Consider the following 25,255-nt stretch of genomic DNA (forward strand, 5'->3'; position numbering starts at 1 on the left):
CTGTAGGAGCATCAATGTAAGAAACCCGTTTCGTTTAATGGCTACAGAGATACTGTCCCCCCCCCCCAGCCCGCCCGCCCACCCGCCTGCACACACACCCGCCTGCCTACACACACACACACACACACACACACACACACACACACACACACACACACACACACACACACACACACACACACACACACACACAGAGCTGGTTAAACATTTTGCCTCATGCTAGATGCAGAATAGATGTGCCTCAAGCTAGATGCAGAATAGATAGTAGATACACCATAAAAATGCTAATATACAGCATACGATTTGTGAAAGTGACAAACGGGCTTCACAGTTATGTCAGGTGTGTTCATATGCTTATGGTGATGCGATTTCAGATCAATTGCTCCAGCCACTGAGGAGAAACGCTGTGACAGACACTCACTCAGACACTCACTCAGACAGACACTCAGACAGACAGACATTCGCAAAATTATAGTATAGATATATATATATTTTTATTTTTTTTACTATACTGCATGCACTGTCTTCTATTCGTCTGTCATTCAAGGTTACATGATGGTTTCCTGTGCAAATAAGCCAAGTGCTTAGATCTCCTTTTAGTTGACCTTATGTCAGGTGTATTCATATGCTAATGGTGATGCGATTACACACACACACACACACACACACACACACACACACACACACACACACACACACACACACACGCTAGGGTTCAAGTGGTTGATAAAGAAATGGAGAAAAAAAGCTTCTATCACACAAAGATTTGGATGGCCCCGGCCTGTAGTAACTCTGAGGACACCCTGTTGAGAACCCCTGATCTACAAGTTGACAACTGACAAGAGAGAATAGAAGAACAGCGCTTTCTGCCGCTTTCTCCTTTTAGTTGACCTTATGTCAGGTGTATTCATATGCTAATGGTGATGCGATTACACACACACACACACACACACACACACACACACACACACACACACACACACACACACACACACACACACACACACACACACAGAGAGAGCTGGTTAAACATGTTGCCTCATGCTAGATGCAGAATAGATATGCCTCATGCTAGATGCAGAATAGAAATAGATACACCATAAAAATGCTAATATACAGCATATGATTTGTGAAAGTGACAAACGGGCTTCACAGTTATGTCAGGTGTATTCATATGCTAATGGTGATGCGATTATACACACACACACACACACACACACACACACACACACACACACACACACACACACACACACACACACACACAGAGCTGGTTAAACATGTTGCCTCATGCTAGATGCAGAATAGATATGCCTCATGCTAGATGCAGAATAGATATAGATACACCATAAAAATGCTAATATACAGCATATGATTTGTGAAAGTGACAAACGGGCTTCACAGTTAGTCAGGTGTATTCATATGCTAATGGTGATGCGATTTCAGATCAATTGCTCCAGCCACTGAGGAGAAACGCTGTGACAGACAGACAGACAGACAGACAGACAGACAGACAGACAGACAGACAGACAGACAGACAGACACTCAGACAGACACTCACTCACTCACTCACTCATTCATTCAGACAGACAGACAGACAGACAGACAGACAGACAGACAATCGGAAAATTATATGTTTGCTATATATATATATATATATATATATATATATATATATATATTTTTTTTTTTTTTTTTTTTTTTACTATACTGCATGCACTGTCTTCTATTCGTCTGTCATTCAAGGTTACATGATGGTTTCCTGTGCAAATAAGCCAAGTGCTTAGATCTCCTTTTAGTTGACCTTGTACCAGACCAGTGAACTGTACCGTCATGAAACTGTACCTTTTCCTACATGCAAACGTCTAATAAAGTCTTCAATCAATCAATCAATCAATCAATCAATCAATCAATCAATCAATCAATAAATCAATCCACCATTAGTGGGCGGGTCATACAAAAACATGAAAGGTCTGTGCCTTATTTTTTAATAATAAATAAAGTGTATTATATGAAGTGATATTTCTTTATTATTTAATGGATAATTATTGTTAATTAAATGTTACAATGTATTTCTTACTTTTGAATAATAAATAAATTGTATTTTACAAAGCGATCTTTTTATTATTAAATGGATAAAAGCGATCTTTTTATTATTTAATGGATATTTATTGATAATTAAATGTTACAATCTATCTCTAATCTATCTACAGAAGAGTAACCTTGGTTATGCTACTGTTTATTCATTCATTTTTAAACAGGACAGTAATGTTAATAACACTTTCCTGTATACTTATAAGTTATAATAAATCATAAAATGGCAATAAAAAAACCTTGGGAGAGGAGGAGAGGACTACAAGCTCATACACTTCCTGCTACGTCATTGGCTCAAGCCAATCAACAGACCGGAATTCCAGGGTTCTTTGGCTGATTCTAGAAGCTTCTGCTCTAAAACCAGAGGACACGCCCCCTCAGACTGCTTTACGCTGTCGTGCTGTTTGTTTGGTGTTGAGACCCTGGTTGAGACGAGACAGACACTACACACAGATTTATTGCTACTATTTTACAGCGATTCCATTTGATTTACTTGGATATTGTTACATCTTTCCTTTTCCCCGCAGGACCCTACAACACTGAGGTAATTAACTTTCTTTAACATGATCATTTCTTTTTGTTCTGCGTCGTGTTTAAGCTAACGTTAGCTTGATAGCAAACTGCCATGTTGTATAAACTAACTCGAAAGCAGCGCTAATGCCTTTGCTGTCGTCTAAACGAAGCTAACGTTAGGTTAGCTTTTTAGTTCGTTATAAAGTTGAGTCCTGCCCCGGGCGTTTGCCGTTAAAACGGCTGAAAAAGTACTTTTGCAAGTTGACGGCTATGAGCTAACTGGTGGTGTTTTATTGTGAAAGACAGCACCGTTTCCGCCCAAACTTGGTTGTGGGGGTCCCTGCTTCATCTCTCTCTCAACTAAGGGGTCCTTGGCCTGAAAACGTTGAAGACCCCTGGTTTGTTGTGAGCTTGTAGATCAGCTATATGGAATCTATGATAAGGTTGTGGGGGTCCCTGCTTCATCTCTCTCTCAACTAAGGGGTCCTTGGCCTGAAAACGTTGAAGACCCCTGGTTTGTTGTGAGCTTGTAGATCAGCTATATGGAATCTATGATAAGGTTGTGGGGGTCCCTGCTTCATCTCTCTCTCAACTAAGGGGTCCTTGGCCTGAAAATGTTGAAGACCCCTGGTTTGTTGTGAGCTTGTAGATCAGCTATATGGAATCTATGATAAGGTTGTGGGGGTCCCTGCTTCATCTCTCTCTCTCTCAACTAAGGGGTCCTTGGCCTGAAAACGTTGAAGACCCCTGGTTTGTTGTGAGCTTGTAGATCAGCTATATGGAATCTATGATAAGGTTGTGGGGGTCCCTGCTTCATCTCTCTCTCAACTAAGGGGTCCTTGGCCTGAAAACGTTGAAGACCCCTGGTTTGTTGTGAGCTTGTAGATCAGCTATATGGAATCTATGATAAGGTTGTGGGGGTCCCTGCTTCATCTCTCTCTCAACTAAGGGGTCCTTGGCCTGAAAATGTTGAAGACCCCTGGTTTGTTGTGAGCTTGTAGATCAGCTATATGGAATCTATGATAAGGTTGTGGGGGTCCCTGCTTCATCTCTCTCTCTCAACTAAGGGGTCCTTGGCCTGAAAACGTTGAAGACCCCTGGTTTGTTGTGAGCTTGTAGATCAGCTATATGGAATCTATGATAAGGTTGTGGGGGTCCCTGCTTCATCTCTCTCTCAACTAAGGGGTCCTTGGCCTGAAAACGTTGAAGACCCCTGGTTTGTTGTGAGCTTGTAGATCAGCTATATGGAATCTATGATAAGGTTGTGGGGGTCCCTGCTTCATCTCTCTCTCAACTAAGGGGTCCTTGGCCTGAAAATGTTGAAGACCCCTGGTTTGTTGTGAGCTTGTAGATCAGCTATATGGAATCTATGATAAGGTTGTGGTAAAAACTCATTGGCTAACGGAAAAAAATGCTATGCTCCTGTGTGCAAAGGCCCTTACAAACACATTTTGTAAAGTTGTACCACTGGCAAATCCATTTGCATTAGCTTACTGTTTTAACTGACTGTCACAATCAAATATTTGAGCAAATGTTGTCTCTGCCAGGCCAAAGGCATGGCAGAGAATATTTTTTGCACCCTGTCCATCCATGTGTCTGTTGACTGCTAATCTCTGGTACCGATCAACATGAAACCGTGCACACACTCCATAGATGCCATAACAGAACCACAACATGATACATGACTGTTTCCCACTGCCCCAAATGTTTCACATAGGCCCGTGGTTCTCAACCTGTGTGTCGGGACCCCCAGGGGGATTCCCAAATTATTTTGGGGGGTCTCTAGATGATTAACTGAATGTGCAGCATTGTTTTCTCACTCAACAGTAAACAAACCAAAGTTTAAGGGAATAGAGGGTATCTGCACATTTCTAAAGTTACAATTTAATGACTTTTTAATACTCCTAAAATGTCAAATTAAACGTTGGCCAAATTGTCAAATATTAGAGACAGAAATTGTGAAAATAGCTGATCTACATGCTCACAGCATGTAGATCGGCTATTTTCACAATATACAAAGTGCTTGTCAGGGTGGGGGGTCCCCAGTTTAAATATGATTTCACAATATAACCGTGTTATACAAAGTGCTTGTCAGGGTGGGGGGTCCCCAGTTAATTATGATTATTTTGGACCCCCACACTTGACGGCTAACCAGCTGATCGTTAATGACATCCCTAGTAGATGCAGAGGACTCGTTTCATGTACAAGAGGAGTCTTCAACAGGGTCTTGGACCCTTAGGGGGTCCTCAAAGTCACTACAGGGGGACCGCCCAAATCTTTGTGTGATAGGATCATGTTTTTTGCATTAACCACTTGAACCCTAGCATCCCTATTCTAGTAGAACATTAGCCAAAAATAGCCGATCTCTGCGAGACTTTGTAAGCTTGTAGATCGGCTATTTTTGGCAAAGAGGTTTGTAGTGGGAAAAAGATTAAAATATTTGACTGTTCAAGTGGTTAAATGTATGAAAATACACATGACAATAGGATGACAGTGCTATCAAACAAGTCTGTCTAAGAAATCTATGAACAGTTTTATTCGGCAACACAATTTTACACAATTTGTATTGGGGGTACTTGCTTCATCTCACTCTCAGCCAAGGGGTCCCTGGCCTGAAAACGTTGAAGACCCCTGTACGAGAGCTTTGTTGTTTCACACCTGTGCCTCACTGTCAATCCAACCCATATGTCTGAGTCATACTGTCAGGGCCTTTGTCACATTACCCGTTGTATATCAACCACTTGAACCCTAGCGTCCATATTCTGAGAACTTTAGCCAAAAAAAGCAGACCTCACAACGTCTCGCACTGCAAGGCGTTGTGAGCTTGTAGATCGGTTATTTTTTATTTTATTTTTAAAAAGGCAGAACAAGGCACATAGAGCCTGCTGGTTGGTCAGTCAGGGACCAACCAGAAGGCTAACAAAGGGTGAATTGTTAATAACTACTTAAAATGTGCACAATGGATTTCAGTGTGTAAATCAATAATGCATGTATCTTCAGTTGGGTCTAAAATACAGTCTTTTTTGAATTATTTTCAGCTGTGACCCGACGACAGATCTTCTGTTCTTTTGGTGGACACGGCTGTTGTTGACGGACCGACCTTCCCAGACTGACTGACACTGCAAGGTTTGTTTTAACTGACACACGCAAATCAAATAGTTTCAGATGTAACAGTGATCTCCATTCATGTCTCTGAAGATCAACTATAACATCCATGAGAAATGTGCATGGCAGTGGATTTTTGTATTTGCTGACAACTGCAGGCTCATGCAACACATTTTGACCTTGTAGATCTGCTATTTTGGACATGGGACCCGCTGTATGAATAAAAAAAGCTAGAACTGTAAACATGCAGTCATTGCTGCTGACCCCCACACTTCTGTAAACATGCAGTCATTGCTGCTGACCCCCACACTTGATGGCTAACCAGCTGGTCAATTAACCGTTAATGACATCCCAAGTAGATGCAGAGGACTAATTTAATGTACTAGAGCAGGAGTCTTCAACAGGGGGTCCGGCCGGGACCCCTAGGGGGTCCTCAGAGTTACTACAGGGGGGCCGCCAAATCTTTGTGTGATAGGATTAACCACTTAAACCCTAGCATCCCTATTATAGTAGAACAATAGCCAAAAATAGCAGATCTACTAGCTAAGCAGACTCAGCAGTACTGTTCAAGCAGACATTTACAAACACATTTTGAAAGTAAATGGATGATTCCATACTTATTTTGAGTTTGTACCACTGGCAAATACATCTGCATTAGCCTACTTAGTAGTATACTTCACCCATTTAGGACTGAGGTTGATTCTAAAAATACTGTGTAAATCCTGACCCAAGTTTTCAGGGGATCTAAATTGACCCATACATATATACTGTATATCACTATTAGCTGATAGTGGTTCCCGGTTGCTCATCCCTAATAGTCAAAACTAAATGTCATGTCTGTAATTCCAAGTGCTTTTAGGGGTGGGGTCTCCCCAGTTCAATGAGAGGTGTAGTGAGTTTGCAAATCAGCTATTTCACCATATTTATCTGTGGTGCAGGGTCAAACTAAATTGACAAGCACTTAGGCTTGTCAGCATGAGGGGTCCCCATTTCAAATATGATTAGTCTGGGGTGGGGGACGTGGCTTGCAAAAGTTGAAAGCTACAGTTCAATTGTAATACCTTTATATAGACTGATGTCATAGTTTTAGGTCCCCAGTCTATACCCTGCCTGTGGTCTTAGGGTTGAGAGGTCGCTGAACGAACACATTCCCAAACTGCTGAGTGCACTCCGTTAGCTAGGATGTGTAGATGCAGAGACAGAAGCTGCTCAGTGACAGTATAGTGACTCAGCATGTTTTTATGTTTTTATTTCTTCTTCAAAAATTATGTTTTAGCAAATTCAACATAAAAATGCAGAACCAGGGTGGGACAAGCCTGCTTTTTTTCTCCATTTCTATATCAACCACTTGAACCCTAGCGTCCATATTCTGAGAACTTTAGCCAAAAATAGCAGACCTCACAACGTCTTGCACTGCGAGGCGTTGTGAGCTTGTAGATCGGTTATTTTTTATTTTATTTTTAAAAAGGCAGAACAAGGCACATAGAGCCTGCTGGTTGCTCAGTCAGGGACCAACCAGAAGGCTAACAAAGGGTGAATTCAATTGTTAATAACTACTTAAAATATGACTTTCCAAGTCACATGTGCACAATGGATTTCAGTGTGTAAATCAATAATGCATGTATCTTCAGTTGGGTCTAAAATACAGTATTTTTGGAATTATTTTCAGCTGTGACCCGACGACAGATTCTTCTGTTCTTTTGGTGGACACGGCTGTTGGTGACGGACCGACCTTCCCAGACTGACTGACACTGCAAGGTTTGTTTTAACTGACACACGCAAATCAAATAGTTTCAGATGTAACAGTGATCTCCATTCATGTCTCTGAAGATCAACTATAACATCCATGAGAAATGTGCATGGCAGTGGATTTTTGTATTTGCTGACAACTGCAGGCTCATGCAACACATTTTGACCTTGTAGATCTGCTATTTTGGACATGGGACCCGCTGTATAAATAAAAAAAACTAGAACTGTAGACATGCAGTCATTGCTGCTGACCCCCACACTTGACGGCTAACCAGCTGGTAAATTAACCGTTAATGACATCCCAAGTAGATGCAGAGGACTAATTTAATGTACTAGAACAGGAGTCTTCAACAGGGGGTCCGGGACCCCTAGGGGGTCCTCAGAGTTACTACAGGGGGGCCGCCAAATCCTTGTGTGATAGGATTAACCACTTAAACCCTAGAATCCCTATTATAGTAGAACATTAGCCAAAAATAGCAGATCTACTAGCTAAGCAGACTCAGCAGTACTGTTCAAGCAGACATTTACAAACACATTTTGAAAGTAAATGGATGATTCCATACTTATTTTGAATTTGTACCACTGGCAAATACATCTGCATTAGCCTACTTAGTAGTATACTTCACCCATTTAGGACTGAGGTTGATTCTAAAAATACTGTGTAAATCCTGACCCAAGTTTTCAGGGGATCTAAATTGACCCATACATATATACTGTATATCACTATTAGCTGATAGTGGTTCCCGGTTGCTCATCCCTAAGAGTCAAAACTAAATGTCATGTCTGTAATTCCAAGTGCTTTTAGGGGTGGGGTCTCCCCAGTTCAATGAGAGGTGTAGTGAGTTTGCAAATCAGCTATTTCACCATATTTATCTGTGGTGCAGGGAAACTAAATTGACAAGCACTTAGGCTTGTCAGCATGAGGGGTCCCCATTTAAAATATGATTAGTCTGGGGGGAAGTGGCTTGAAAAAGTTGAAAGCTACAGTTCAATTGTAATACCTTTATATAGACTGATGTCATAGTTTTAGGTCCCCAGTCTATTATCTATCTATCTTAGTGCCTGTGTGGACTTAGGTGTTGAGGGGTCGCTGAACGAACACATTCCCAAACTGCTGAGTGCACTCTAGGATGTGTAGATGCAGAGATACACATGTGGTTTGTTGAGGTTTGTTGTTTGACACCTAAGTGATTACAGAATCAAGTTTTTCTGGAGGGTCTACTAAATGAATAATAATTGGGGTTGACACCAGAATGTATGTCCTCGATGCCATTACAATTCTGAAGATACATTTTCTATATTATTTTAGCGCACACTTTATTTTCTCCCCCAGGCCAAAGGCATGTCTGAGAATATGATTTGCACCTTGTTTCTGTCTGTTTCTGTCTGTGAGCAGCGAAACTGACCACACACACACTCCCTGGATGACAGGGCAGAACCTCTCCCCCACATTTTTCACATATGCCTGGCATAGTGCTACCATGTCCAAACATCACGCATATCGTTACACAGTACCTCTATATCAGTAGTGGCCAACTTCGATGATGGCAATATTTCTCCACTCATCCAGACGGCCACATTGCATATGCTGTCGGCCAGAAACTTATTTTTTAACTTGAATGTAAATGAATGACCTGCTTCATGTCAAGTAGCAAAAACAGCTATCTGCAAGCTAAAAAAAGAATTGCTACACGATATCTCTTGCCATATGATGCAAATATTGGTTTGGGAAATATTGAACTTTTTATTTCTATAGTTGTTGTAAAATGACAAAATTGTAATTAACCCCAAATGTGACGGAAAAACTTTCCATGCACATAATGGATTTTAGTATGTAAATCATTAATTGCGACGTCAGGTGCAGTTAACCATCAAAACCTCCACCGCCTGTCAGTCAGTCTGTCTGTCTGTCCGGCACGTCACACTTTTCCCCTACTCATATCCATGACAAGTGCATAATGGATTTTAGTATGTAAACCATTAATTGCCGTTAGGTCGCAGTTACTATCAAAACCTCCACCGGCTGTCAGACAGTATTTCTAAAGTCATGTCATCAACATGGATCTGTCCCAAATCCCCATATTCCCTCCTGATTGGCTACGACTGCCTTCTTTGTGTATGCGAAGTGACAGTTGCTTATCTGGCATAGTGCTACCAGGAGGTGCTTTTTACAGTACTCCTACAGATTTTGTCCAAACATCACACATATCGTTAAACAGTACCTCTATAGCAGGAGTGGCCAACTTTGTTATTGGAGAAGGCCGCAATTTTTCACCACTCACTCCTGAAGGCCACATTGCATATACTGTCGGCATGAAACCTCTTATCTCTGCATTTTAACTTTGTAAATGAACCTGCTTCATGCCAAGTAGCAAAAACAGCCGATCTACAAGCTCTAAACATGTCTCCCTGCCTGCCTTGCTATTTTCCAATTAAAAAAAAATCTATAGTTGATGTAAAATGACAAAATTGTAATTAACCTCAAATGTGACGGACAAACTTTCCACATGTGCATAATGGATTTTAGTATGTTTGAAAATACGTTTTGCACCTTGTTTGTGTTTTGTGTTTCTGTCTGTAAGCAGCAGTTCAGCAGAACCTCTGCCCCACATTTTCACATGGGCCTGGCATAGTGCTACCAGGAGGTGCTTTTTACAGTACTCCTACAGATTTTGTACAAACATAACGCATATCGTTACACAGTACCTCTATAGTAGGAGTGGTCAACTTTGATGATGGAGAGGGCCGCAATATTTCTCCACTCACTCCAGAAGGCCACATTGCATATACTGTCGGCCAGAAACTTCTTATCTCTGGATTTATAACTTTGTAAATGAATGATCTGCTTCATGTCAAGTAGCAAAAACAGCCGATCTACAAGCTGTAAACATGTCTCCTTGCCTGCCCTTGCCATTTTCCAATTTTCTAAAAAATATAAAGAAAAAATTCTCTTGCCTGATGAAAATATTAGTTCGGGAAATGATTTAACTTTAGAGTTAACTATAGTTGGAGTTGGAGTATCTGCAAAATGACAAAAATTTAATTAACCCCAAATGTGACGGACAAACAAATGTGCATGTTACAGTTACTATCCAAACCTCCACCGGCCTTCAGTCTGTCACACTTTTACCCTACTCATATCTCCGTCACCGTTGCCCCTATCCATGCCAAACTTTGCACACACACTCCTTGGCTGCCAAACCACCTCATTTCTCAAGTGGCCCTCTTCTAGCGCCACCTTGAGGCCTTGCAAAAAAGCACATTGCTCCTACAGGTTTTGCCCTAAAATCATGCAAAGCGGTACACAGTATGTCTAGTATGTCTAGACTCTAGACATACTGTGTACTAGACTCTAATCAACATGGATCTGTCCCATTTTAGCACCACCATCAGGCTGATTCTTTTCAATCACATTTTTGGACACTGCTCCTACAGATTTTGGCCTAAAATCACAAAGCGGTACACAGTATCTCTAAAGTCATGTAATCAACATTAGTGAGCGACCGATATATCGGCCACCGATATTATCGGCCCCATATGGCCTTATTTGGGCATATCGGTTTATATCTTATCGGTGAAATTTATCCAATATAAAAATAAATAATTAAAAATCTAGGCAGTGCTGTGAGCTGTGTGGACTGCATTAAAAGGTAGTGTAATGAAATATGTTGTCCAGCAGAGAGTGCCATTCCTTCACACTGAGGCCAGGCCAGGCGAGTGTGGTGTGTGTGTGTGCGTGTGTGTGTGTGTGTGTGTGTGTGTGCATGTGTGTGTGCGTGATAACTCACGTAACGTCAAACGTTGCTGAAGAACAACAAAGATAATTCCAAACAAAGTCCATGGGAGTATAGGGACAACACATGTTGGCGATCTAAGGATAGCATTTTTAATTCCCTTTATAGAGTTTAAAACGACCAGTTCTACCGGAGCTAGTGTTAGCCATTAGCCAAACTGTGGACAGTGGAGGGACGAAGGAAGCGTGTTGCCAGACTTATGCGAGAGAAACAAGCAAACTGGTATATAAAACAAAACACTGGACAGTGGAAGGAAGAGTGTTGCCAGATTTATGCGAGAGAAACAAGCAAACTGGTATATAGATCATAAAAAGTGCGCTCCCCTCCTCCTTTACTGTATGGTGAATTGACGACGTACTGTGTTTGTGTCAGCCGAGCCTTGTCAGGCCTGTCAATGGCCTGGATTGTGTGTGTGTGTGTCAGGCCTGTCAATGCTCCTGGATTGTGTGTAAAAATAGTACTCAAAACGTACTCCAAAAGTTGCGCAACTTTGCACACACATCACAAGTGGCGAGAAATTTCGTATAAAAAAGGGGGGGGCGTGGCCTAATGGCTCAACAGCGCCCCCTACAAAATTTCAACGCAACAGCCCCACTATACGGTTTCACCTACAAGTACGAAAATCGGTACACACCTGTATCATGTCCGAACTCACAAAAAAGTCTCTTGGCGCCATGTCCGAAACCAAACCGGAAGTCAGACATTTTGACTAATTAGTGGCGTTTTGGCGCGTTTTCACGTGTCGCACTTTAACGAACTCCTCCTAGGGGGTTAATCGGATCAACTTCAAGTTCGCTCGGCATACTCAAGACACCTTAACGATGAAAAGTTGTGCGAATCGTGAGTTTTCGTAAAACGGCGTGCCCCTGGCGAAGCGTCAAACTTCCTTCACCAAACAGGAAGTGCCCCCTCTTCTGATTGGTCCATACTTGATTGTTCCTTTTTTTGGCTGTTACTCATCAACCGTTTATCGTACAGAGTTGTGGCTGGTATCATATGACTTGACTAAGTGTCCTTCACCTTAATTGGTTTAACTAAGCCCCGCCCCCTCTTCTGATTTGCCGAAACTTGATTGTCCCCTTTTTTGGCTGTTACTCATCAACCGTTTATCGTACAGAGTTGTGGCTGGTATCATATGACTTGATTAAGAGTCCTTAACCTTAATTGACGCTTCCTTCGCCAAACAGGAAGTGCCCTTCACCAAACAGGAAGTGCCTCTATAACTCATGAACCGTTTGTCGTACAGACTCGTGGCTGATGTCATATGACTTGATTAAGAGTCCTTAACCTTAATTGACGCTTCCTTCGCCAAACAGGAAGTGCCCTTCACCAAACTGGAAGTGCCTCTATAACTCATGAACCGTTTGTCGTACAGACTCGTCACTGATGTCATATGACTTGATTGAGAGTCCTTAACCATAATTGGCACTTCCTTTGCCAAACAGGAAGTGCTCTTCACCAAACAAAGTGCCTCTATATCTCATGAACCGTTTGTCGTAATAATGCTAACAAATGCTAATGCTAATGCTAACACATGCTAATGCTAACATGCTAATTTTAATGCTAATGCTAACACATGCTAATGTTAACACATGCTAATGCTAACACATGCTAATGCTAACACATGCTAATGCTAACATGCTAATGCTAACATGCTAATGCTAACAAATGCTAATGCTAACACATGCTAATGCTAACATGCTAAAGTTAATGCTAACGCATGCTAATGTTAACAAATGCTAATGCTAACATGCTAATGTTAACGCATGCTAATGCTAATGCTAACAAATGCTAATGCTAACATGCTAACACATACTAATGCTAACAAATGCTAATGCTAACACATGCTAATGCTAACACATGATAATGCTAACACATGCTAATGTTAAAAATGCTAGTGCTAACAAATGCTACTGCTAACTAATGCTAATGCTTACACATGCTAATGCTAACAAATGCTAATGCTAACAAATGCTAATGCTGAATCTAAAATTCTAACGCTAATTGGCTGCTACCCCTTGTGACGTGGGTAGAGCTGCGAGGGCCCGGTCATTGCTGCTTGCAGCTTTAATTATTATTATTCCCAATAAAGAATCGCGTTTTTGAGGCGCAAAATATACTCCAAAAGTTGTGCAACTTTGCACACACATCACAAGTGGCGAAAAATTACGTATTTAAAAATAATCAAAAGGGGGCGTGGCCTAATGGCTCAATAGCGCCCCCTACATCATTTTCCGCATAGACGGTTACAGAATAAAGTTTCACATACACGTACGAAAGTCAGTGCACAGGGATTAATAGTGCAATAAGTGCAATAGTGAAATAGCGCAATAAGTGTAATAGTGTAATAAGATTAATAGTGCAATAAGTGTAATAGGGCAATACGTGCAAGAGTGTAAAAGTGTAATAACGCAATACGTGTAATACTATAGTATTGTAATAAGTGTATAGTTCATTATTGTAATAGTGTAATAAAGTAATAGTGTAATAAGTGTATTAGTGTAATAACTGTAATAGTGTAATAGCATATGTGTAATATGTGTAATAGTGTAATAGCGCAATAAGTGTAATGGTTTAATAGTTTTAATATGTGTAAAAGTGTGATAGTGTAATCGGGCAATAAGTGTAATAGTGCAATAAGTGTAATAGTTTAATAGGGTAATGGTGTAATAGCCATGCAAGGGCCCGGCCATCGAAACTTGATTGTTGCTTTTTTGGCTATAACTCATCAAGGGTTTGTTGTACAAACTTATGGGTGATGCCATTTGACTTGTTTCAGATTCATTGTCCTTAATTAGTGTAACTTAGCCCTGCCCCCTATTCTGATTGGTCGATAGTTGACAGGTACTATTTGCTATATCTTTTCAACGGTTTGTCGCTCAGACTTTTGGGTGGTGTCATTGGACTTGGTCTAAAGTACTTGTCCTTCATTGGTGTAACTTAGCCCCGCCCCTCTTCTGATCGGTTGATTATTGATAGTTCCTATTTACTATATCTTTTCAATGGTTTGTAATAAGTGCAATAGTGTAATGGCGCAATAAGTGTAATAGTGTAATAAGTGAAATATTGTAATAAGTGAAATAGTGTAATAGCACAATAAGTGTAATAGTGTAATAGTGCAATAAGTGTAATAGCGCAATAATAATAATAATCTTTATTGTCCCCGAGGGGAAATTTGTCTTCACAGTCTGTTCAACACAAAAACAACACAAAACCATATAACACAAAACATCACAAGAGTGACAAGACAGATCATCAGGTCCCCACTATTCACAGAAAAACAATCCTAGCGACGGATGCGCTTGCTTAGCAGATTGTTAAATCAGGCGATGGCTGAGGGGACACAACTCCTACTAAACCGTACCTGTATATAAGTGTAATCGTGAAATAGTGTAATAAGTGTAATATTGTATTAAGGTTAATAGTGAAATAAGTGTAATAGGGCGATAAGTGCAATAGTGTAATAACGGAATAAGTATAATCGTGTAGTATTGTAATAAGTGTATAGTTTATTATTGTAATAGTGTAATAAAGTTGACTAATCCCTGGCGCATACTCCATTGTCTTAGGAGACAGAAGGAAGCCAACAAAAAGTAATAAAGTAATAGTGTAATAAGTGTAATTGTGTAATAAGTGTAATAGTGTATTAGCATAATAAGTGTAATAGTGTAATAGCGCAATAAGTGTAATGGTTTAATAGTTTCATAGGTGTAAAAGTGTGAAAGTGTAATAGGGCAATAAGTGTAATAGTGCAATAAGTGTAATAGTTTAATAGGGCAATAGTGTAATAGTGTAACTGCTGCCCCTTGTGACGTGGGTAGACCTGCGAGGGCCCGGTCATCGCTGCTTATTATTAAGTTTGTGTATGCACCGTTACGGTCGCTTTTCTCCCGATTAGGGAGACTTACTAGTACATGTATGTTCAGTTTAACTCTGTATCTAAAATACTGTATTTTTAAATTATTTACAGCTGTGGCCGGTGGGCTCTTCTGTTCTGCGGCTAGACATCTGGACACGGCTGCAATTGACCGACCGACCTTCCCAGAGTGACACTACTACAAGGTTAGTTTAACACACACACACACACACACACACACACACACACACATTAAGTTGATTCTTTATGCTTAGTGATATGTGATTAGTACTACATATTTGAAGGTTTTTCTTTTGCTAAAGAGAGGATATTTCACAAATTTAGACCTAGAACGTTGACATCATGCCGAGAAAAAAACAAAGATCGATCCATATGAGTAAAGTGTGGGCTGACAGGAAACGTAAAAGATCACCAAATGGTTGCGCTGAGGAGGATGAAGAGAAACGAGAAACTTTTAGTCCAGCCATGGAGCCTCAGCTACAGGCACAGTCTGATGTTGAAGAAAAAGTCAACATTGGCGAGGACATGGAACTTTCTCATGATGACCATGGACAACAACCATGCGAGGACATGGAATTCTCCGACAATGACCCTGTACAACAACCATGCATCGCGCCACCCTCTGTGATATCTGTGCAAGCATCCAAAAGCCAGAATCATCGTTCATTTTCCTTAATGTCACAGAATCGTCAGTGTACATGCATGGCTCTGGCATTTCTGGCACATCTAAATGAAGGTCTGGACTTGAAGACGGATGATCTTGACAAGATATTGGACAAGGGAGATGGTCTGTATAAAAGAACAATAGAAAAAATAAAAAGGCAAGGGCAATTTAGGAGCGAACATCTATCTATGGAGGAAACGCCACTCACTGTGGAAACCCAACACAATAGGTACTCTGTCCAAAGAGAGAACATAGAAATGGGCTATATGAGAGATCAGGGAGAGCCTCACCGACAACATTGGTGGTTGAATCTTAAGGAAAGACTTCAGTGTCTGTCTCAAAATGTCAAATTTGCTCTCCTTACAGTATCACCGTACACCATTGCTGTGTTTAGAGACAGTTCTGGAAGATATGGACTGTTTGACTCTCATGACAGAAGTGTTGATGGCCTACCTTTGCCTGAATGGAACGGAGGCAAAGCTGTAATGATGACCTTCACTCGCTTAGAAGATCTCATTGCTCAGATTGACACGCTAAACGACTTCTTGCATTCGTCACGCATTGACCACATGCAGTTTGACTTCATGCCAGTGACATTTGTACACACAAGTGCTCTGTCACCACGTCCGTCAACTATGCATATGCATCCTGTCAACCTGCATCAAAAAGAGCCTGTTGATCTGACTATCAAGGATGAATCTGACACTGGTCATCCAACCACCAAACATTCTTTGCAGGTTGGCTATGAACCATCCCCAATAGTGATGTCGGATACAACACCTGATAGGGCCAGAAAAGTGAATAAAGAACGTAGACGGAGAATGATGAGAAGGGAAAGAGAGGCTCAGCTGAAATCTGATCGTAAGGAAAAACCTAGGTCTCAGAGGAAGGCCTATATGCAGAAATACATGGCCATGAGAATAATAAGTGAGAGAACATTCAGGGAACGGCAAAATAATTACAAGAAGGCATATGCCAACAGGAAGTACAGGGATGATGAGGAGTTTAGAGGGAACCATCAGGACAAGCAGAAGAGATATCGCAACAAGAGGTACAGGGAATATGAGGAATTCAGAGAGCAGCATCAGCTCAAGCGGAAGGCACATGGCAACAAAAGGTATAGGGAAGATGAGCTGTTCAGAAAGCAGCATCAGGTCAAGATGAAGGGATATGGCAACAGAAGGTTCAATGAAGATGTTGAGTATAGGGAGAAGGTCAGGAAACACATGAAGTTTTACATGGCCCACAAATGCAAAACGGACATGTATTTCAAGTTGCGCCGCCGTGTCCGCGCTGCATTGAAAGTTAGACGTAGGTACAATGTGTTGTGTCAAGTCCAGCTCAGACTGAGACATGACGAAAAGGAGAGGGAAGCTGAAGCTGCTGCTATAGCAGCTGCAAAACAGAAAAGGTTAGAAGAAATCGCTATAGCCACGTTCCAGAAAGACATAGAAGATGGCCCGACTTATGTGTGCACAACGTGCCATCGGGCGCTTTTCTCGGAACAAGTTTATTGTTGCCATCGGTCCGACTTCACACAAAACCGCAAGCTGGTTGCCGCCTGCTTGACAGGCAAATACGTCCATTCGTGTGACGATCAATGTGGAGGCCCGCAAGACTGCACTGTCCCCGAAGAAAGGCATCACGAGTGGATATGCAAGTGCTGTCGGGTCACCCTGAAAGCTGGAAGAATGCCAGCCTTGGCTGTCGCAAACAATTTAGAGCTAGCACCCATTCCCCCAGAGCTCAGCAACCTGAATGTTCTGGAAAGGCAAATCCTAGCTTTGCACATACCGTTTGCCAAGATTCTCACGCTTCCTAAAGGCAAACAGGGGGCTTTACATGGTGCTGTGGTGTGTGTGCCATCACAGATGGAAACCACAATAAACGCCTTACCGAGAAGGCTCGGCTCATCCGGATTGTACCGAATGAAGCTAAAGCGGAGTTTGCGGCACAAAGGCCATTATTTGTTTCACACTGTCAATATGAGGAATGTTATACTGGGCGCGAGGACACTCAACCAGATTAACCCAAACTACAGAGACATCCCAATCAGAGACGATGACGACGATGTGGAGGGCCAGGTTGAAAACCTGCCCACAGACGAAGTCATGGACAGTTGTGATGAGGCCGAAATGATGGAAGTAGCGGAGTCTACTGAAGCTCTCGACGCATCGCGGGCAGTGGATCAAGATCCCCCCAGTGCTGAAGATGAGCAAGATGCGCTGAGACCTGGACATGGCCTAGACAGTTGCTTGGAGGCAGATGACATAGGACAAGAATTGATGACCTATGGAGATGGCATATTTAGCATTGCCCCCGCCGAAGGCAACAGGCCTGTCAGCTACAGCACTGTCCCTAACCTTGAAGCAAAGGCCTTCCCTACTTTGTTTCCAACTGGAGCAAACACGTTGGACGTGAAGAGAAGGATCCCACTGTCCCCAAGCCGTTACTTTAACACAAGACTTTTCAGTGTTGACGGTCGGTTCGCTAAAGACCAAAGCTTTCTCTTCTTTGCACATTGTGTCTCAGAGACACACATTGCGAAAACCACCATCTCATTTCAGTTAAAGAAAGGAAAACCTTTAACCAAGGATGGTCGCAGGATCACCAACAAGATGTTGCAAGACAAGGCTGAAGTCGAGAGACTGGTCAGAAACAAAGACGCAACACGATTCATGTCACCAATTAGAGGGACTCCAGCTTACTGGCACAAGACATTGTTGGACTTGTTTGCCATGGTCCGTCAGTTAGGCCCACCCACCTTCTTTTTGACCATAAGTGCGGCTGAGTTCAGATGGCCAGAGGTCATCAGGGCAATAAAAGCACAGCAAGGTCAGATCGTGGATTTTGAAAAGTTGGACTGGAATGAGAAATGCGACATTCTCAGAAGCAACGCAGTCACAACTATGCGAATGTTTGACAAGCGAGTTCGTTCCGCTTACACAAACTTGGTGCGTTCAGAAGCTCTACCATTAGGACGCGTCATCGACTGCTTCCATCGTATAGAGTTTCAGGCCAGAGGGTCCCCGCACCTCCATGGATTAATGTGGGTCGACGGCGCCCCCGTCCTTGGCGTTGACTCAGAGGAGAAGATCTGCGAGTTTGCAGACCGCTACATTTCGTGCCAGCTGCCTGATCCGGACGAAGATCCTGTGCTTTACCAAATTGTCCTACAGGTTCAGATGCACAGCCGAAACCATACAAAGTCCTGTAGGAAAGGTAGGAGGACATGCAGGTTTGGATTTCCAAAGCCACCAGTGGACAAAACCTGCATAATAAACCCAAAGGCGGTTGATCCAACTGGAAATGACTGTGGCACAGAAGATGAAAGCGAAGCAAACAAAGACATGGATGAAGGCGCAAACCAAAGTGCACCAAAGGCAAAGCGTGCCGAAGGCATTGGCAAAAAACAGACGGCAAGAGCAGAAGCTGCTATGGCGAAACTCAAACCAATTTTCGACCTGCTGCTGGACTCTGCGTCAGGAGTGACAGATCTGCCGGACTTGCTGGCAAAGTGCAATATGACCAGCGAAGAGTACGACAGCTGTCTTGAAGACATGAGGAAGAACCGCGTGCTCCTCATGAAGCGCGGCGTGAAGGACTGCTTTGTGAACAACTACAACCCAGTTTTCCTGAAGGCCTGGAATGCTAACATGGATATCCAGTTTGTTCTGGATCACCATATCGCAATCACATACATGCTCTCCTACATATCCAAGGCAGAACATGAGATGGGCGAACTTCTGAAACAGGTAGTAGTTGGCATCGATCCGACGAAAGTCACCGAGAGGGATGCCATGAACCAACTCGTTCAAACCTATGTGAAAAACAGGCAGGTTAGCTCTCAGGAGGCAGTGGCCAGGACTTGCAGCATGCCGTTGAAGAAATGCTCCCGTGACGTTATCTTCCTCCCGACGGATGACGATGCAATGAAAATGAGTCTCCCCCTCGCTGCGCTGAAGAAAAGACCAGACGACTCGGACCAAGTGTGGATGAAGGGATATCTGGACAAGTACAACGCCAGGCCCAAAACACCAGAGTTTGACAACATGTGTCTAGCAGACTTTGCATCCAAGTACAGGGTGGTCTACGGCCAACAAGCAAAAGCCGAAAGTTGCGTGAAGTTGTCTGACAACATGGGAACCATTAAGAAGCGCCAGGGCAAGGATGCAGTTGTCAGATATGCAAAATTCTCGGAAAAGAAGGAGCCAGAGAAATTCTATGGCAACTTGCTTAAAGTCTACCTGCCTCATCGCTATCAATCGACCCTCAAAACCGAAGCATTCCCCACATACCAGGAATTCTACGAGTCCGCGTGTGTGAGATTGCCCGGAACAGACGAGATTTGGCCCGCGAAAACGATTGTTGCTGAGAACAAGAAGAGGTTCGAAAAGTACAGTCAAGCGGTGGAAGAGGCCGTGGAGGAGTTCTGGAAAAATGGCCCAGTTGAAAATGCCTGGGCCAACATTGCCCCAGAAAACGAGCTGGATCGCATGGAATGTCTTGCCGAACAAGACGAGGATCCGCTGGACGTGGAAGAACGAGATGATGTGCCAGAATTCAGCAATCATGAGGTGGGTACAATTCCTGCACATAGAGTAGTAGCCCCGCAAATGAGCCTGGATTATCTGCGTACAATGTGTCAAAACCTCAACCAGACACAAGCCTCCGTGTTTCACTCTGTACGTGACTGGTGCTTTCAGAGCATACTTGAGCAGAACCCCGAGCCGTTCTTCTTCTTTGTCACTGGGGGTGCTGGAACTGGCAAATCACACCTGATAAGGTGCATCTTCGGTGAGGCAACAAGGATTCTCCGTCGACTCCCCAGACTGTATGAAGACGCAGATGCATCCATGCCCATGGTGTTGCTGTCTGCGTTTACAGGAACTGCAGCGTACAACATCGGGGGTAACACACTGCACTCCCTGTTGAAGTTGCCCAGAAGCCTCAACCCACCCTACAAAGGGCTGGGAAACAGTTTGGATGATGTGAGGGCAAAGCTGGGAAATGCAGAGATCATCGTCATCGATGAGATCTCGATGGTTTCAAAGCAATTGTTTACCTACGTTCACTGGAGACTGCAAGAGATCAAAGGCAGTAAGAAACCCTTCGGTGGCATGTCGGTACTTGCAGTAGGTGACTTTTACCAGCTCCCTCCAACGGCAAGCGGAAAACCGCTCTGCGTGCCAGAAGAAGGCAAACCGGATCTTCTGCGTGAACACTTTGAGATGGTCACGTTGACAGAAATCATGCGACAGAAGGATGACGTGCCCTATGCACAACTTCTGAATAGGTTGAGAGTCAAGGACAAGAGGGAACGGCTGAGCGATGCAGACAGAGCACTCCTTGGTGAGAGACTGACTGATGATCAACATTGTCCTAAGGATGTTTTGCACATCTTCGCAACCAACCCTCAGGTTAAAAAACACAACACGGACACTTTGTCTCTGCTACACACTCACATCGTTGACATACCTGCAGAAGACTACGAGAGAGACGAAATTAGTCACCGCATGACTCGACGCTCAAAACCCAACAAAGGTAAAGAGTACAAGGATCTTGAGGACAACTTGCAAATTGCAGAAGGCGCCCCTGTCATGATCACTAGGAACATAGATGTGGAGGATGGCCTTGTAAACGGCACATTTGGCAAGATTGATGGTGTTGACATGCGGGTCGACAGGGACGGAACTACAGTAACCAAGCTTTGGCTGGTGCTAGACAAGCCTGAAGCAGGACTGAAGTACCGGAGAACTACGCCTGGCGCCACACAGGTGTACGTCGAGAGGATGGAGGAAAACCTGAGTAACCACAAAGTGATTCGCAGGCAATTTCCCATCAAGCTGGCATATGCTTGCACGTCTCACAAAGTCCAAGGGAAGACTACACAATCCGCAGTGGTTTCCTTGAAAGCGGTCTTCCTACCAGGGATGGCCTACGTTGCCCTCAGTAGGACAACGACACTGCAAGGATTGCACATCATTGACTTTGATGAGAAGAGAATCTGGGCTGATCCTGAAATCACAGCTGCCCTGGAGTCCATGAAGACTGCGTCTCTGGACAGTGTCATGCCACTGTTGAAGTTTCGAGAGACGACGGCCCAAGCCCAAACTTTGACGATTGTCCACCACAACACTCAAAGTCTACCGGCTCACATTCAGGACCTCAAACGACACCACGAGCTGACACTTTCAGATGTCCTGTGCTTGACAGAAACTCATCTCACTGGCTCCTTTGTGGCTGACAGTCTGCAATTGGACGGCTACACCATGTTCAGCCGCAACAGACACGTGTCATATGCAAAGCTACCTGAACGTGCAGAACAGAACGGCGGTGGCGTCGCTGTGTATGTGAGGGACCATTTCCAGGCTAGTGAAAAGCGTTACCTTCACAATGTGACAAACCTTGAGTTTGTGGCAGTAAAGATCGAGTCCCCTGTCAAGCTTCTGATCGCTGCGGTGTACAGACCACCACATTATGGTAACCCATTTATGGAGAACCTGAAGGCGCTTCTGGACTCCTTGGAAGTTATGGATCACCAGCCCATCGTAGTCTGTGGAGACTTCAACGAAGACCTACTGAACGGTTTTCCTGGGCCCATAACAAGGCTTCTAGAGTCCAGAGGATATGCACAACTCATCAAGGAGGCCACCACAGAAAAGAACACGCTGTTGGATCACATGTACATCTCAAGACCACAGCAATGTCTACAGTCTGGAGTGCTACGTACATACTACAGCTATCACAATCCTGTGTATTGCGTATTGTCCACCGAAGATGACTAGTGCATAGACTGCAGGACGTGCTTGCAAACACTGGCAGCACGCAGACCTACTTTTCTACAAGCTCAACGCGTCGCGGGCTTGCAGATCGGCTATATTCCTGATGCAGAAACCTCCAGGAGTAAAGAAGTTCAGGAACGCTTGGCTTCACAATAAAAGCATCGTGTCGGGCCTCTGATGTCACTAAAATGTTCATAACTAGGGTTAGGGCCAATCCTTTGTGAATAGACTGTTCTATAGGTTTTTGTCTCATGGAAACGCTTTGGGTTGGTTTTAAATGTAAAATATATATATATAACTACATTTTAAATGTAAAATATATATAACTACACTTAAAATCGCACAATGACACTTGAACTTACGGTGATATCTGCCCAAAGGTGGACACCAGAGATGTTATGGGGGCTATGGATGAACTTTGTTCATCAACACACTCCTGGCAGGCTCTAGTCCCACAAAGGTCAAATCAGACCAGTAATACATTACAATGCACAAGATGCATCACTTACTGGTACACATAGCCCTCAAATAATGGAAATCGATTTCCCAAAACTCAAATCTGATTTGACCTACTCACCTAAACGCCAACCAACTAACCAACCAACCCATTGCTTTCTGTGATTGTTGTGTACTAATCTACATTATGTGATTGTTGTGTACTAATCTACATTATGTATTGTTTGTTTAATCAATGTACAACTTTGACCATTGTAATGTTGCATGTGCTAGATCAATAAAATCTTGAGTTGCGAGTACATTTCTTATTGTGGCCTTGTTATACACGTGTTATGTCTTTAACACTTTTCTGCTTTACACGGGTCAATTCTAATTTCTGTTTCTTCATTTGATAACTTTATTTCAGTCATGTCATGTTGATCTACATTATGTAATGTTTGTTTAATCAATGTACAACCTTGACCATTGTAATGTTACATGTACTATATCAATAAAATGTTGAGTTGCGAGTACATTTCTTATTGTGGCCTTGTTAGACACTTGTTATGTCTTTAACACTTTTCTGCTTTACAGGGGTAAATTCTAATTTCTGTTTCTTCATTTGAATACTTTATTTCAGTCATGTCATGTTGATTGTGAACCGTCTGCATTGGTTAAATATACTAACACTTTTTTCCCTGTTTTTCAGATGCCGTTGAGTGATTCTACAGTGCTAACAGATGTTTGAATTGTTCTGCCTTTAACCTTTTTCTACCTTTCAGGAATGTTCTTTGAAAATAATATGTCTTTGTTCATTTAATTTTTGCTCTGGCTCATGGACATGTGGTACTGAATTTATATAAGCTCACATAGAATGACATTATTGGCCATCCCTAAATTGGATTACAAAAACATGGACTAACCATCTTTAACCAAATGCCACTTTGGATTTTATACTGCCTGTTCATGACCCATCTTATATATGCATGTGCATATTGATCATTTCTTAACCCACTGTTTGTTTTTAGGCCTGCAGCACCTGGTTAGACTAAATTAGTTAATCAATTACAGAATGTTAGTTAACAGTTCAACATCTTTAATTGACTCAAAAGTTAGATATAAATATTTACAGTGGTGGTAAAAGTACTCAATGTTTGACTTAAAAGTAGATAGAAATAGTCTTCTAGTAAGTAAATGTAATGTTCAGTATTCCAAATTTATTTGATTAAACATACAAAAGTATTGGCATCAAAATGTACAGAAAATAGCACACGTCTAAAAATATACATGCAAAATGTAACACTTCACAGGTTTCAATAGTCAACATTTAATTAGCAATGAAGTAATGTATTGTGTTAATATTTACAAAAATAGTAACTAAACAATATCTACATTTGTTCATCAGTTGCATAATGTTAGTTATTATTTAAATACATTTTCCAGGAGCTTGCTTGATCGCCGTTGAGGGGTCGGTGAACCATTTTTCCCCCTGCACTCTGAAATTAGGAGGCAGGGGTTTTTCGCTTCACCCTGGAAAATCTAAAATAGGTAATGAAGGGTTAAAATATATATTTTTTGCAGTTTTGGTAACTACTACAAATGTTTAGCTTGCATAAATGTGTAGAAAAACTATTAAAAGTATTGTAGATCAGCCATTTTCAAATAGCAAATAGTCAAAATGTAATTAAAAATGTAGTGGTTAATGTATTATGTTAATAATCAAAATTTGTAAATAGCAAATAGTCAAAATGTAATTTTAAATGTAGTGGTTAATGTATTATGTTAGTAATCAACATTTGTAAAGTAAAATATAATGTTTGATAAGATGTAGTGGAGTAAAAGTAAAAAAATAAAATAAAATAAAAACATTTGCACATATCCAGTATAGCTGAGGTTTAAAGCCAAGCACTTACATATTTTGTAAGACTTTACACCACTTTAGTTTTGACAATAATAGTACTAATAATAACAATCTGACATCAATATAAACCATAGTAAAATATCTGTCAATAGTAAAACTGTTAACTTTAGCATAACATACAAATCTTACAATTGAACCATAACATTGTTAAATATAATCATAACCACTAACCATTGATTATAATAGCACAGATATTTATGGTGTTGCATAAGGTAAAATCATAACCACTAACCATTGATTATAATAGCACAGATATTTATGGTGTTGCATAAAGTAAAGGTACTAATAACAGTTTGTTAATAAACATTTTAAACTATA

At 42.0% G+C, this 25,255-nt stretch overlaps 1 protein-coding gene across 2 annotated transcripts; it reads left to right on the forward strand.

The window, feature by feature from the left end:
• The first annotated feature begins 2,500 nt into the window (after positions 1 to 2,500).
• Positions 2,501 to 25,255, forward strand: LOC308306337 (uncharacterized protein). Of its 2 annotated transcripts, XR_013963152.1 has the most exons (5): positions 2,501 to 2,638; positions 5,646 to 5,733; positions 7,382 to 7,470; positions 15,226 to 15,317; positions 23,726 to 25,255. XR_013963152.1 is itself a non-coding variant. In XM_080751283.1 (4 exons), the coding sequence occupies exon 4, from the start codon at positions 15,475 to 15,477 to the stop codon at positions 22,582 to 22,584; it is 7,110 nt and encodes a 2,369-aa protein (XP_080607409.1). In that variant the 5' UTR covers positions 2,501 to 2,638; positions 5,646 to 5,733; positions 7,382 to 7,470; positions 15,226 to 15,474; the 3' UTR covers positions 22,585 to 25,255. The 2 variants fall into 2 exon arrangements, 1 of the variants encoding a protein (XP_080607409.1); XM_080751283.1 differs by having other exon boundaries at positions 15,226 to 25,255.

Source organism: Nannobrachium achirus, assembly GCF_963921795.1.
Source record: "Nannobrachium achirus genome assembly, chromosome: 20".
Lineage (NCBI taxonomy): Eukaryota > Metazoa > Chordata > Actinopteri > Myctophiformes > Myctophidae > Nannobrachium > Nannobrachium achirus.

Coding starts and splice junctions, on each gene's coding strand:
- LOC308306337 (XM_080751283.1), top strand. CDS start 15,475: ATGCCGAGAAAAAAACAAAGATCGATCCATATGAGTAAAGTGTGGGCT.